This window comes from Numida meleagris, chromosome 13, assembly GCF_002078875.1.
Source record: "Numida meleagris isolate 19003 breed g44 Domestic line chromosome 13, NumMel1.0, whole genome shotgun sequence".
Classification (NCBI taxonomy): domain Eukaryota; kingdom Metazoa; phylum Chordata; class Aves; order Galliformes; family Numididae; genus Numida; species Numida meleagris.
In genome coordinates, this window is record NC_034421.1 from 4,672,698 (window position 1) to 4,684,578 (window position 11,881).

Genomic DNA, 11,881 nt, shown 5'->3' on the forward strand with positions numbered 1-11,881 from the left:
AAAAAAAAAAAAAAACCCCCCCCCCCCCCCAAAAAAAAAAAAAAAAAAACAACCCAAAGGGTCATCTCTGCATTTACACTGAATTTGTAAACCGGTCAAAAGAGGAAGACTTCTACAGAGGTCAAAGGTCACCCAAAAGATCCCTTTAAGAGAAATCAACATCATTTTTCTGGTACAGTCGCGCACTGCGGTGCTGGTCAGCAGTACAGCCAGGGGTGTGGGAGGGGGAGCGGTGGGGATGGAGGATGCTCTATGCCATTTGGCTCAGCCCTGCAGCCAAAACCTTCACTTCCCTGTGCTCCCAGGTAAGGAAACAACAGAATAAAAGAGAATAACAATCATAAAAAAAAAAAAAAAAAGAATATGATGTTTTAAGGAAGAGGGGTGATTTCTGTGATGTTTGAGGGTGGCTTTAGGGAGGCGACCCTGCACAAGGGTGAGCGGTGGTGGCAGTGGGCACCTGGGAGCAGATTTCGGGTGCTGGCAGCGGGATGCCGATCCCCAGCGCCTTTCCCCTGGCAAAGCAGTGCCAGAGCTGCCAGGCTTATCTTTAGCGCTGTTCCCTCCCTCGCCCCCGCGCCCACCTCCTCGCCACTCACCGCGTCCCCCACCAAAACACACCGTTACATAAGCGCTCGCAGCAACCATCTGGGGCTGAGTCAGCCGGGAACCCAGACGGACAGCGAGCCCACCAGGCGGGGGGCAGCCCCCCAGGGAGCTGGGTGGTGGGGTCACCCCGCTGCCAGCACCCCGATGCTGTCCCCAGTGTCCCCGCACGGGTGGTGCAGCCCGGCATGCAGGGGAACTGCTCTGGAAGGGGACAGCCCCAAGCAAGTTGCACGGGGTCATCAGGCAGTAAAGGAAGGGAGGGCTTCATTACACACCGATGAGGTATTGCCAAAATAAATGTGCCAACCGGAAGAAGAGGAAAGGATCAAATGCCTGGGGAAGGGGCTCCGGACATAGCTCCTCTTCCCTTCCCATCCCTTCTGCAGCTTTTCCGCGTGTCTTCCCTTAAAGCAGCACCACCACGCCTGATTTGCCTCCAAATGTGCTCATGTGGGGCTCCTTCCCCGAAGCCGGGGGTCTCTCCTTCGGTCCCTCCTCCAGGAGCTGAGTCGTTTGCGACCTGAACTTGGCAGCGTTGTGCTGATTCACGACGGCTTGTCACAGAAACTGCCTAAAACCGACAGAAAAAGGGACGCTGACTCATGTGTTTGCCTTCCCCGAGCGGGGAGAAATGTGAAAGGTGAACAAAGTACTTAACGGGTGGTAATTACATTCAGAGCTGAAAAATTCGAGCTGTATTAAGAAGCCAGCGTGCTATTGCTAAAAGAGGCTCTTTGCGAAGAAAAAAAAATATATAGTATTTAAGATTTTAACCTTGACAGCGACCTTTTAACAACAAGTGTAAGGAAATGCTTCATTTTGTCCCACTGACACTCATAAATGTGTGTTAAGGAGAAACTCTGGGCACTGTGCTTCTGGTCTCCCTGCAGGATGCTGGGGGCAGTTCCCCCCCGTTATACATGGGGATAAAGCAGCGTGGGATGGAGTGAAACCTGGTACGAGGAGACAGAGTGCAAACCCCTCACTGGGAGAGCTCTCGGTGCTGGAGGAAGGAGTCGGAGAGGGTCCACCTTAATGCAGGATGAAAAAGCAAATTGTTGGCAGGAGAGCAGAGATGCTGCTCCGTTGCTATGGTTACAAGCGAGCATCTCTGGGTATCGCCCTGTGGTACCCGAGCTGCTCCCGGCTGCCTGCGCCGGTGAAGGGGCAGTTTGGGTGGGTGATAGAGCAAGTGTGGAGGGGTTTGGGGGGGCTGAGCTCTGTAAGGCAGCCAGGAGGGAGGATGCATCCAGGCTGTGTGCAGGAGCTCTGTTAGCAGTGGGGTCAGGACAAAGTCCTCCAAAACGTGGTGCCTTAGCACTGCTGGGAAGGATGCGATAGGGAGCACAAGGGATTTGGTTCAAAGAGTTTGTGCCTGGTGCTGGCCTGACCCAAAGGAGCTGGGCAGCTGCAATAATGCTGCTGCCAGACAACAGAGCCTATCCAGCAGATCCCTACCTGGGAGAAGGAGCCATGGGCTGACCTTGCTCCCCCAGCCCTGCCCAGCACACAGCACACTGACCTTCATCAGTCCCATCCCAGTGCAAACCCAGAGCCGGCAGAGCCTCTCCTGCCTGCACAGATGGAAAGATCAAGAATCTCTGCAGGGCACAGAGAGCTGCCCAAGTGCCAGGAGCCCAAAGGGAAGAGGCAGGAGGGTGGTACAATGGCGAGAGAAGGGAGGGTTTTAGCAATTAAAGGCATCTTGAGCATGAAAAGTGGAGGATGCCGTCTAAGAAACAGCCCCAACCTTTCTGCTGGCTGCACAGCATCCCTTACCAGCCCACTGGGGATCACTGCGGGATGGCCGACATCCCTGCCTGCTCCTACCCTGACGATGAGGATTACCAGAGCAGAAATAAAGCAAGGACCGAACATCCTGGGATAATTCCCTGCGGTGCCAGCCTCAGCTCAGCTCCCTGGGGATTTCTGCCGCCAGCAGCCTCCAAGGGAGGAATTACCGAGGCAGCGCAAACCGTCCCCTGGGGAGCTGCCGGCTCCTGAGTCATTAAATGCTTCCACAACCAAAGCAATGGGTTTGTTGGCTGCAGAACGAGCCAATGCTGTGTGAGAGCAGGAGATGGAGCAAGGTGCTCGTCCCCGGCAGGGCCCTGCAGGGCCTCCCCATGCCCTCCCTGGGGCATTTTGCACCCAAGCCGCAGCCCGCGTTGTGTGGAGGTTTCCCATTACCTTCCCCAACCACTCTTGCTCTGCTCCTCAGCGAGAGAAAAGATTCCAGAAAAGCATCTGGTGCAGATTTAAAGGCATTAAGAGACAGAGATTGGTGGCTTGTTCTAATAGCTAATCATTATTAAAAGATCGCTCCTTGTTTCTAAGACAGATTTGTCTGGCTTCAGCTTCCAGGAAGAGCCTGTTATTATGCCTTTCCCCGGTAGATTAAGTTACCTCCTTGGACTCGTGTTTTCTCCCCAAGACAAATGCTGTAATCAAGTCACCTCTCAGTCTCCCCCTGATAAATTAAACGTGCGGCGCTCCCATCTCACGCCCAGCGCCAGCCCTACCTGTGCTGATTGCAGTGAGCGGCTGGCAGTGATTTTTCTACATTATGAGCAAACATCTCTCTGTGAGGGAAGGGATGGGGCTGCCCATCCCAGCAGTGGCTGGGAGTCGGTGGCCACTGGTTGTCCATCCTGCATTGTGTGACCAGTTGGAAAAATCAGGATTAACAGTTTCTTCATATTACCCAAGGCCCATCCTGCCCACCTGCCACGAACCCCCAGTGCACAGCATTCTGCACGCTCACTCTGCCTTCCCATGGCAGGGGTGTCCCATTAAAGGTGTTTAAGCTGTCACTTGGTGTGTCTGGAGGAGGCAGTGCCCTTAGGAAGCAGACCCTGTGCAGACCAAGGGCAGACAAGGTTGCTTGGGAAAGATTGGTGGGCTGGTCGCGGATGGCTGTGCTCCTTCTGCCTGATCATGGCTTCCCATCTCCAGGCTCCCCACACAGCTGAGCCGCTGCCATCCACTCCCTGCGCTGTCTCAGCAGCCGATTTCGAGTTGCATGGGCAGCATCCAGCTCTGGATGCACAGAACAGCTCAGTTTTAGGGCTCAGCTGTGCTGCATTAACATCACAGAGCCCTGTTTCTGCGTTCCCCCGAAACACACCCAACTCGGCCAACCTCTTGAACCTCTGGGAAACATCTTTCCCATCCCAGCACACCCCACAGCCCAGTGCACTTCCAGCCATCACCTCCCTTTGGCAGCATCTGAGACTCAAACTTGAGTTCTTTCTCCTACCCAGATGCACCAAGAGGGGCATTTGCTAAAAAACTCCTGCAAACCAACTGCTTTTATCCAAACCAGCTCCTGGGGCAGCGCAGTCCCACTGGCTCTGAGGTGTGCTCAGTGTTTGCTGCATATATAAAATCAGTGTATACTTTAGGATACAACAACAGTCAGCCTACTAATCCCAATTCCAGTACTCTACAGCCAGACAATTCTCTACAATCTTTAAAATACACAGCATGATGCGAGATATTTTAAATAGATCAAAATACATTTATTACATATTTATATTATTTTCTCTATTCTATTTATATCTTTTGGAGACTCTTATATATAATATATATAATATATTTAAAATAACATAAAATTGGCCAGTTTTTTTTCTTTTTTTTTCATTTGAAATACATTTTACAAATATATATATACATTGTCACATATATCTCAAATATATGTGCAATGAGACAGAGAAACACCGGAGGTGGAGAAGGTACAGAGACTTTCATTGCATCCATCACTTTGCTACCGCTGCACGTCACTGTGGCCCCAGCAAACTGATGCTGCCTTTTACCCCTGGGAAACCAGTGCTCCCGGTTGCCAAACTGGGGGCTGGCCTCAGTCCCCACATTGCACGGGGCAGAGCCTGAGGGAGCCCTGAGGTGCATGTTTTGGGGGTGGAGGAGGGAAGATGGAGCTTTTCAGAGGTGGTACCCACCCTGGGCAATGGGGGCAGCAGGACAGATGTGCACAGCTGGAGGGCGTCCGGACCCAGCCCTGCGCCCACCCCTTGTGGCAGCATCCCTGAATTGGGGGGGGTGGCAGAGCGGGAGCCGGCCACGTGCTCGAGCACAGAAATGGGGCAATGGGGTGAGGTTGGGAGGGGGGCTCTTTTGGTTGTCAGCACACAAAGAAAGGAGAAGAGCAGGAGGGTTTAAAAATAAAACATAACTGTTCTGCCTTATTAAAGATAGAAAAGGTGGCTCTGGATTCACTTCCTACAAAAGGTTTGAAGGTCGTGCAGGCACCGCATCGCAGAAGGTGAAGCACTGAGTGATTGTCCCAGCCCTAACGACAAAGAAGGGTACTCCGCTGGGTTATGAGGACCCAAGGCTCACATTGACCCGGGGCTGCTGGCGGCTGTGGGCACGCAGCATGGGATGCTGCCAGGCAAGTGAGTGGGGCTGTACCTTCCTCACCCTCCCATCCTCCAAGGATCAGTATTACACCAGCTGTACCCCATGGTCTTGACCAGGGATGGTTGGGGGGTCCCCCATCTCGGCTCTGAGCAGCCCTCCTGGGGGCTCCTGCACCAGCACCCTGACACTGAGAGCATCCCGATGCATTTCAGCCATTCCTTGGAGGAACCACCACATTGGAGCTTTTTGTTGCCTTTTTTCCCAGTCCTCTTTGACAACACGTGTGACAAACCCACCAACTCAGGCAGCCTCTGCTGTGCTCCGTGGTGGTCATAAAGCAACCAGGAGCTCTGAGCACTCACCATAGGCAAAAATAATATCTGTACACCATGTGCCAGCGCACCCATGTCTGGAACAAGGACTGTACCGTGCAGATACGACGACTCATCAGAGCTAGAGCCTCACAGTGGGGTTTGGGGAGGGGACACATCAAGACGAGCCAAGGAGGGGCCCAAATTGGCCTCTCTGGGCTCACCCCCCACCTCCCTATGCAGTAGTTTAAAAATACTTCTGTATATATTATTCTACTCTCCCAGGTAACACTGTACAATCATGTAAGTTCCTTGAAAAGCAATAATTTACTTAAAGACATCTCTATTTCTCTTTTTTTTTCCTTTTTTTTTTTTGTACAAATATTTACCGTGAGATATATATATTTATAAAGAAATTAACCCTCTGAGAATCCTACAGCAGCAAGATGTGCACCTTTTAATAGAGTTATTATTTATTCAAAAGAACCTAAAACCACTTAAAAGCATTTCTTTAAAAAAATAAATAAGTAGTGCGCACACAAAATCTCTCTGCCCCCTCCCCGTTGCCCTGCCCACCCCCCTGGATGCTGTGGGGCAAAACGCGGGGGGCAAAACCATCCCCGTTGGTGCAAAGGGACCGGTGATGGGATGGCAATGTGTCACTTCGTCGTGGACGGTGCCCAAAGGCACGTCCCAGCATGTCCTCCGTTTTGGGGACAGCCCTATTTGGGACGCTCTTTGCAACAATGAGATGGGGATGAAGGCTGAGGACAAATCCTGCCTGTGCTTCTGGCATTTAGACTGGGCTATAACGCCTGGACATGGCTTGCCTGTTGTGGGATGGGGAGAGGAAAGCGCCGCGAGCCCATGGAGCTGAAGCACTGCTGCAGACCCCTTTCCCAAGCCCTTATCGCTGAAGCCAGGTGCAGGACCCGTAGTCCTTCCTGCAGCACAGAGAGCCATATTCAGCTCCAGCATGTGAGGAGCGGTGAGCTACATTTCTCAACTTCCCTCCTTGCAAAGGGAGAGAAGGCTTCCCATGCACGGCACAGTTTGCCTCATGGCATAGTAGGGACGTGGTTTGGTGGCGTGGTGGTGGATGGCTTGATGGTTGGACTTAGTGGTCTTTTCCAAACTTAACGATCCTATGACTCTATGGTAGTAAAAGGCAAACCAGTGTGCAAACAAGACCAGCCCAAAGGGCAGCAGATGATGGGACAGAGCGATGGGAACAGGGCGGGATGGGCATGGGATGAGCACATGTGAGTTTGCATCTCTAAGGCACAATCCACCTCAAGGCTGGGACGTGGGGATGGGGCGATGTGCAGGACATGGTGGGTTTCCCAACTGGCATCTGTTGGTTTTGGAAAAGAATCCGCCTCCAAACAGGACTCTCCAGTGAATGGGGAATTCATAAATCCCAGCCCAACAGAGGCGGCACAGACAATGCTCACATCCTGCTTCTGGGCCACAAGAGATGTAACCCAGAAAGACACATTTCACCTTGATCCCTCCATTTCAAATGGTTTTTTGAAGGAGAAAATACCACACTGGTTGGTGGAATGGGAAAATACCCAAATCTGAGAGCTTTCCACTCTGCCTTTTGTGCTTTTCATTTTTTCATCCTAGTTCTGGTGGAAGTTATGAATTCCCCACTGGAGACTCAGCACTTCAGCAGCTGACGCCCCAGGCCCAATTTCCACCCTGAAGATCAATATTTCCAGAATGTGGCTAATTATTGTGTTTACAAGGGTTCTCTCTACAGCAGTCTGGCTTTTCCTTATTAGCTACTTTGCTGGTAATTACGCTACTCGCTTTCACTGCCACGGACCTGCAGCCACTTGCATCTGTTTTCTGCCTATGAAGCAGTGCCAGTGGAAAAAAAATCCACCCCAGAATCAGATGCTGCCTTGGCTTTGAGCTCCTGCATCTACCCAGCAAGTCACCACTCAAGAGACCCCAGTGGCTTATTCATTCCCTTGCTCACTTTTAAAAAATACCAAATCATTTCTTTCAGGTTTAATATTATTATTATTACTAATATTAATATTATTGTTATTATTATTTTGGTAAACAGTCTCCCAAAGGTTACGTTGAAAAAATTAAAAACCCTCTCGCCTCCCTCCCCCCACCTTTCCCCGAATTAAAAAGAAGTACGTTAACGTTGCATGGTATTTCAAGTGTTGTTCTTGTGCAACTGAATCATACTGCCTGCTGGAAGGAGCAATTTTTGTTTTGTTGCAGCTCAGTTCAAAAAAAAAAAAAAAAGAAAGAAAGAAAGAAAGAAAAGAAAAGGAAAGGAAAAAAAGAAAGAAAAAGGTTTGTTTCCTGATATTTCCTCTATTTGTATCTTGGCTCCAAGAAGATGCTCGCGCTTTCCCCATGGGGAGAGCCCAGCCCTGCAGCCAGTATGGGACACACGTGCCCCAGGACCCCCCCCCGTCCCCCCGGGGTGCGGGGAGCACTGTGCCTGCCCCGTCCCCTCCTGCAGACCGCTCAGTGGTTATTGCAATGAAACTGAAAACTAGGAACAAGACTAATTTCTCAAGCATTCCTATGGCACTTGCATTGTTCTGCATAATTTGAGCGGGTTGTAGGGGAAGAGATTAGAGGAGGAAAAAAAATACCCTCGGAAAAGTCAGTGAGAGGACCAAGAGTCATATTTCTGACTCCCTCCGGTATGACCGCTGATCCAACGCTATCGTCGCCTGAAGCCGGTCGAACTCGTGCCTGTTGTCCGGGCTCAGGTCGTCCAAACCCCTGCTGTCATCATCCTCCTCATCCTCGTCGCGGCTCATGAAGGCCAGCTCGTTCTCATAGCAGAAGGAGTTGGTGCTGGGCAGCAGGAATTTGTTCTCCACCAGGTCCTTGGCGCTGCAGCGAGGTGTGGACGGGACCTCGTATGTTTTGTGGAAGTGGGAATAGTCTACTTTGTATTGGTTTTTCTCCTCGAACAAGACAGGCTCAAAGCGGTGGCCCCACAGGATCTCGCTGGCCAGGTAGGAGCTCCGAGCTTGTGTCGTCATTGCAGTGGCTTCTACCATGCCCTCGAGGATGACCACAATCTCAAAGTCATCCGTCTCCAAGTCCTGGCGGCTGATCCCGAATAGCGGGCTGTCTTCGTTGATCTCATGGAGAATGGTAATGGGGGACACCAAGAAGATACGGTCCAAGCCTTTATCAAACCCCACGTCGATGTCTATTTGGTCGAGTGGGATGTACTCCCCTTCTTCTGTGATTCTGGGCTTTATTAATTGAGCTCGTACGTGGGCTTCTACTATGTGGCTTTTCCGGAGGTTCCCAACTCTCCACATCAGGCAGAGTTTGCCATCTCTCATTGCCACTACCGCATTATGGCTGAAAAGTAACGTCTGGGCCCTTTTTTTGGGCCTGGCCATCTTTGCCATTATTGCACCAATCATGAAAGAGTCGATTATACACCCCACAATGGACTGAACCACCACCATGAAGACTGCGAGCGGGCACTCCTCTGTCACACAGCGGAAGCCATAACCAATAGTCGTTTGGGTCTCGATGGAGAACAGAAAAGCAGCCACAAAGCCATTGACCTGCAGAACGCAAGGCTTGAAGGTATCGTCTCCACCTGGGTTTTCTAGATCTCCATGAATGAGTGCAATTAGCCAGAAAATCAGCCCAAACAACAACCAGGATACCAGAAATGCCAGGGAGAAGAGCAAGAGCATATACCTCCAACGGATGTCGACACACGTGGTGAACATGTCTGCAATGTACCTCTGTGGCTTGTCATCCATGTTGGTGAACTCCACGTTGCACTGACCATTCTTCTTTACAAACCTGTTCCTGCATTTCCTCCTGGTGTGGATTTTCCCATTGCCAAAGCCGTTAATCCCTGGCATGGTGGTCAACCTCAGTCCGTCTTCCTCCGAGGACACTATGCTGTAAGGGTTGACCCTGCCTGCGGTCATCCCTGAGCCAAGCCCACAGTGACGGCAAAGGATCTTGTGACTCCCGGCGTCCCCCTGGCCCACCCCTGCCCACCCCCCAAATTCTGGTGCGGTGGAAGAGAAGTCCCACACTTTCACGTCTTGGCAGCCACGTCACCACAAGTGTCCCGTGAGAGGCTCTGCAATGAGAAAACAAAGACAGGAGCTGTTAGCTCTCGTGGCAAAAAATGGGGTCCATCAAGTGGAGGCTCCATGCTGGGTGAAGACCTCCCTCACTGCCTCTCCCTTGGTTCTATGGCAAATCTGCTCCCCAAAACCACATGCGAGGAAGGAAGATGTCTTAAATGTCGCTCTTCTGTACTGCAAACCTTGCTGGGAGACATAGCATTTCTGGGAACCTCAACAAAACCAGCAGATGAGAAAGCTTGGACAGCACTGAATTCTCTTAATACTGTTCCCCTTCACATTCCTTGTGAGTTCTGCTGTCGGAGCAGGGTCAGGTTGCTGGAGAGGAGAGCAGAGAGGCCAAGCTGCTCTCCTTCCTCAGATATATTAATAAAGGTATGCTTGAAAGCGGCTCCATCAGTTCACATCGCCCATGCCAGATGGACTGCTGCCCAGCACATCACAGCAGCAGTCGCCCGACCTCCTGAGCACCAGCTCTTCTAGGGTCAAGGGAAAACACAGTGAGATGTGGATATAACCTCCATTCCCTGGCCCGGGGCTGGGAGGGGACACGGCCAACATGCAGCTGGCTGGAGATTGCCCCGGGAAGGCGCTCACTCTGGGCAGATGTCCTGGGCAGCAATTTTCCCAACTTGTCCACTGGGACATGGAGCCATCTATGGTCACAGATAGGCTTTAACAGTCAAGTCTTAGGAAGGGAGAAGTGCTGCTGGGGGATAAGGAACTGGTTTGATCCCTTTTCAATGGCCCAGCTGAAGGGTCAGGGACTTGCACTTGTCCCATGGTGTGGGGACCAAACCATATCCTGCTGTCCCTTAGCACCTCTGGGATGGCAACAGTAGGCACATCATGCTACAAAAGGGATTGCAGAGAAGCTACATCCCAAGCACCCCAAAGAGGTGGCTCTCAAATCACCCCTGCCACCATTAACCCTATTATTTAACGATGTGGGGCGTGTCAAGGGAGATGACACCTTGCTGCCAGCAGTACCCCTCTGAGACCCCCACTCCCCCAGCCCAGAGGCGCCCGGCTCATGGCTGTATGCTCTGTTTTGTACCCGCTGGCCTGATCGATGCGCTCGATCCCTGCAATCAGAGAGAGCCCTGGGGACAGGCAGGGACAAGCACACCCTTTCCATTACACGCAGGCTGGGCTGGGCGGCCAGCCCAGCATCACTGCCAGCACCAGGGAGCATTGCCAGGCACTGCCTGCCTCGGGCTGCATCAGCCCGGATAGCAGCGATCTACTGTGTTTCCTTTTACATAAATTCTCCCCAAATCCATCCTGAAACTTGAGGATCACTGCAGAAACCCAGCAGGAAAATTAACAAACTGCCCATACTTCCTAGGTTCTGGTAAAAGATCGATGCATGCCTGCATCTTGTACACCAAATCCCTTATTTCTACCTGCTGCTGTCCAGATGATAATTTTTATGCCCAAAGCTGATTTTTCAAGCACCTTGTTCACACTTTGGGTATCAGCAAACAGAGCGATGGCTCCAGAGGCAAAAACTCAGCGCAGCTGTGCTGCTGGAGATGCTCAGCCATGGGAGAACAAAACAGACATGAAGAGTTAGTACTGATGGTTGTTATTAACAATTCCTATTGACAGTTAATATTTACCACCCCATGGACTCTGCAAGATAAAAGGACTGAGCAGGTGGCTCAGCCAGCCTGGTGCTCAGCCCACGCCCTCCTCCTGACCACACTGCCGACATCCACGTAGGCTTTCTCTCCTCCTTTTTCATGGAAATGAGCATTAGGGGACACACCAAGCTGCCTATTCTCCATCACCCTCTGGCGCGCCCCACAGCCCCACACAAGTGCCCCGAGCAACACGCCACATGCTTTTGCCACGGGAAGAATTTACTGTTGCCTTTTTTTTTTTTTTTTAATTAATTCTAGACGCATTTCTGCAGTGGACAAAACGCAATGAGCTCCTGGTGACCTGCGAGAGGATTAGCTGGGGCTGGATTAGCAGGGCTGGGGGGAAGACGTGCCCGGGTGGCGTGGAGGCACTGCCTGAGCCCGGTGACGCTCTGCAGACCTGGGGCTGTCACCGCCACCGCCCCTCCACTGCCCGTCCCCCCTTCTTGCTTCCTCTCCTGATCCTTCCTCTGCCCCTGCTTCCTTCCTGTCCTCACCTTTCCTTCCCCTCTTTCTTCTCCTTTCCCTCCTTCTCAATTTCTTTTTTCTTTTTTGTTTCTTTTTCTTACTTCATCTTTCCCTTTTTTTCCTTCTTTTTCTTCCTTCTTTTCTTTCTTCTTTCCTTCTTTTTTCATTTTTATCTTTTTCTTTTTTCTTTTTCCTTTCTTTCTCTCTCTCTCTTTCTTTCTTTCTTTCTTTCTTTCTCTCTCTCTCTCTCTCTCTTTCTTTCTCTCTTTCTTTCTTTCTTTACCTCTCTCTCTCTTTCTTTCTCTCCTTCCTTCCTTCCTTCCTTCCTTCCTTCCTTCCTTCCTTCCTTCCTTCC

The 11,881-nt window shown here is 51.2% G+C and overlaps 1 protein-coding gene across 1 annotated transcript in view; it reads right to left on the reverse strand.

The window, feature by feature from the left end:
• KCNJ12 (potassium voltage-gated channel subfamily J member 12) overlaps window positions 5,608-11,881 on the reverse strand; it is a 26,809-nt gene continuing 20,535 nt past the window's right edge. The window contains exon 2 of the mRNA XM_021411964.1: window positions 5,608-9,405. Within this exon, the coding sequence (XP_021267639.1) occupies window positions 7,958-9,247 (1,290 nt within the window). The 5' untranslated portion in view covers window positions 9,248-9,405 and the 3' untranslated portion in view covers window positions 5,608-7,957. The remainder of the gene's footprint in view (window positions 9,406-11,881) is intronic.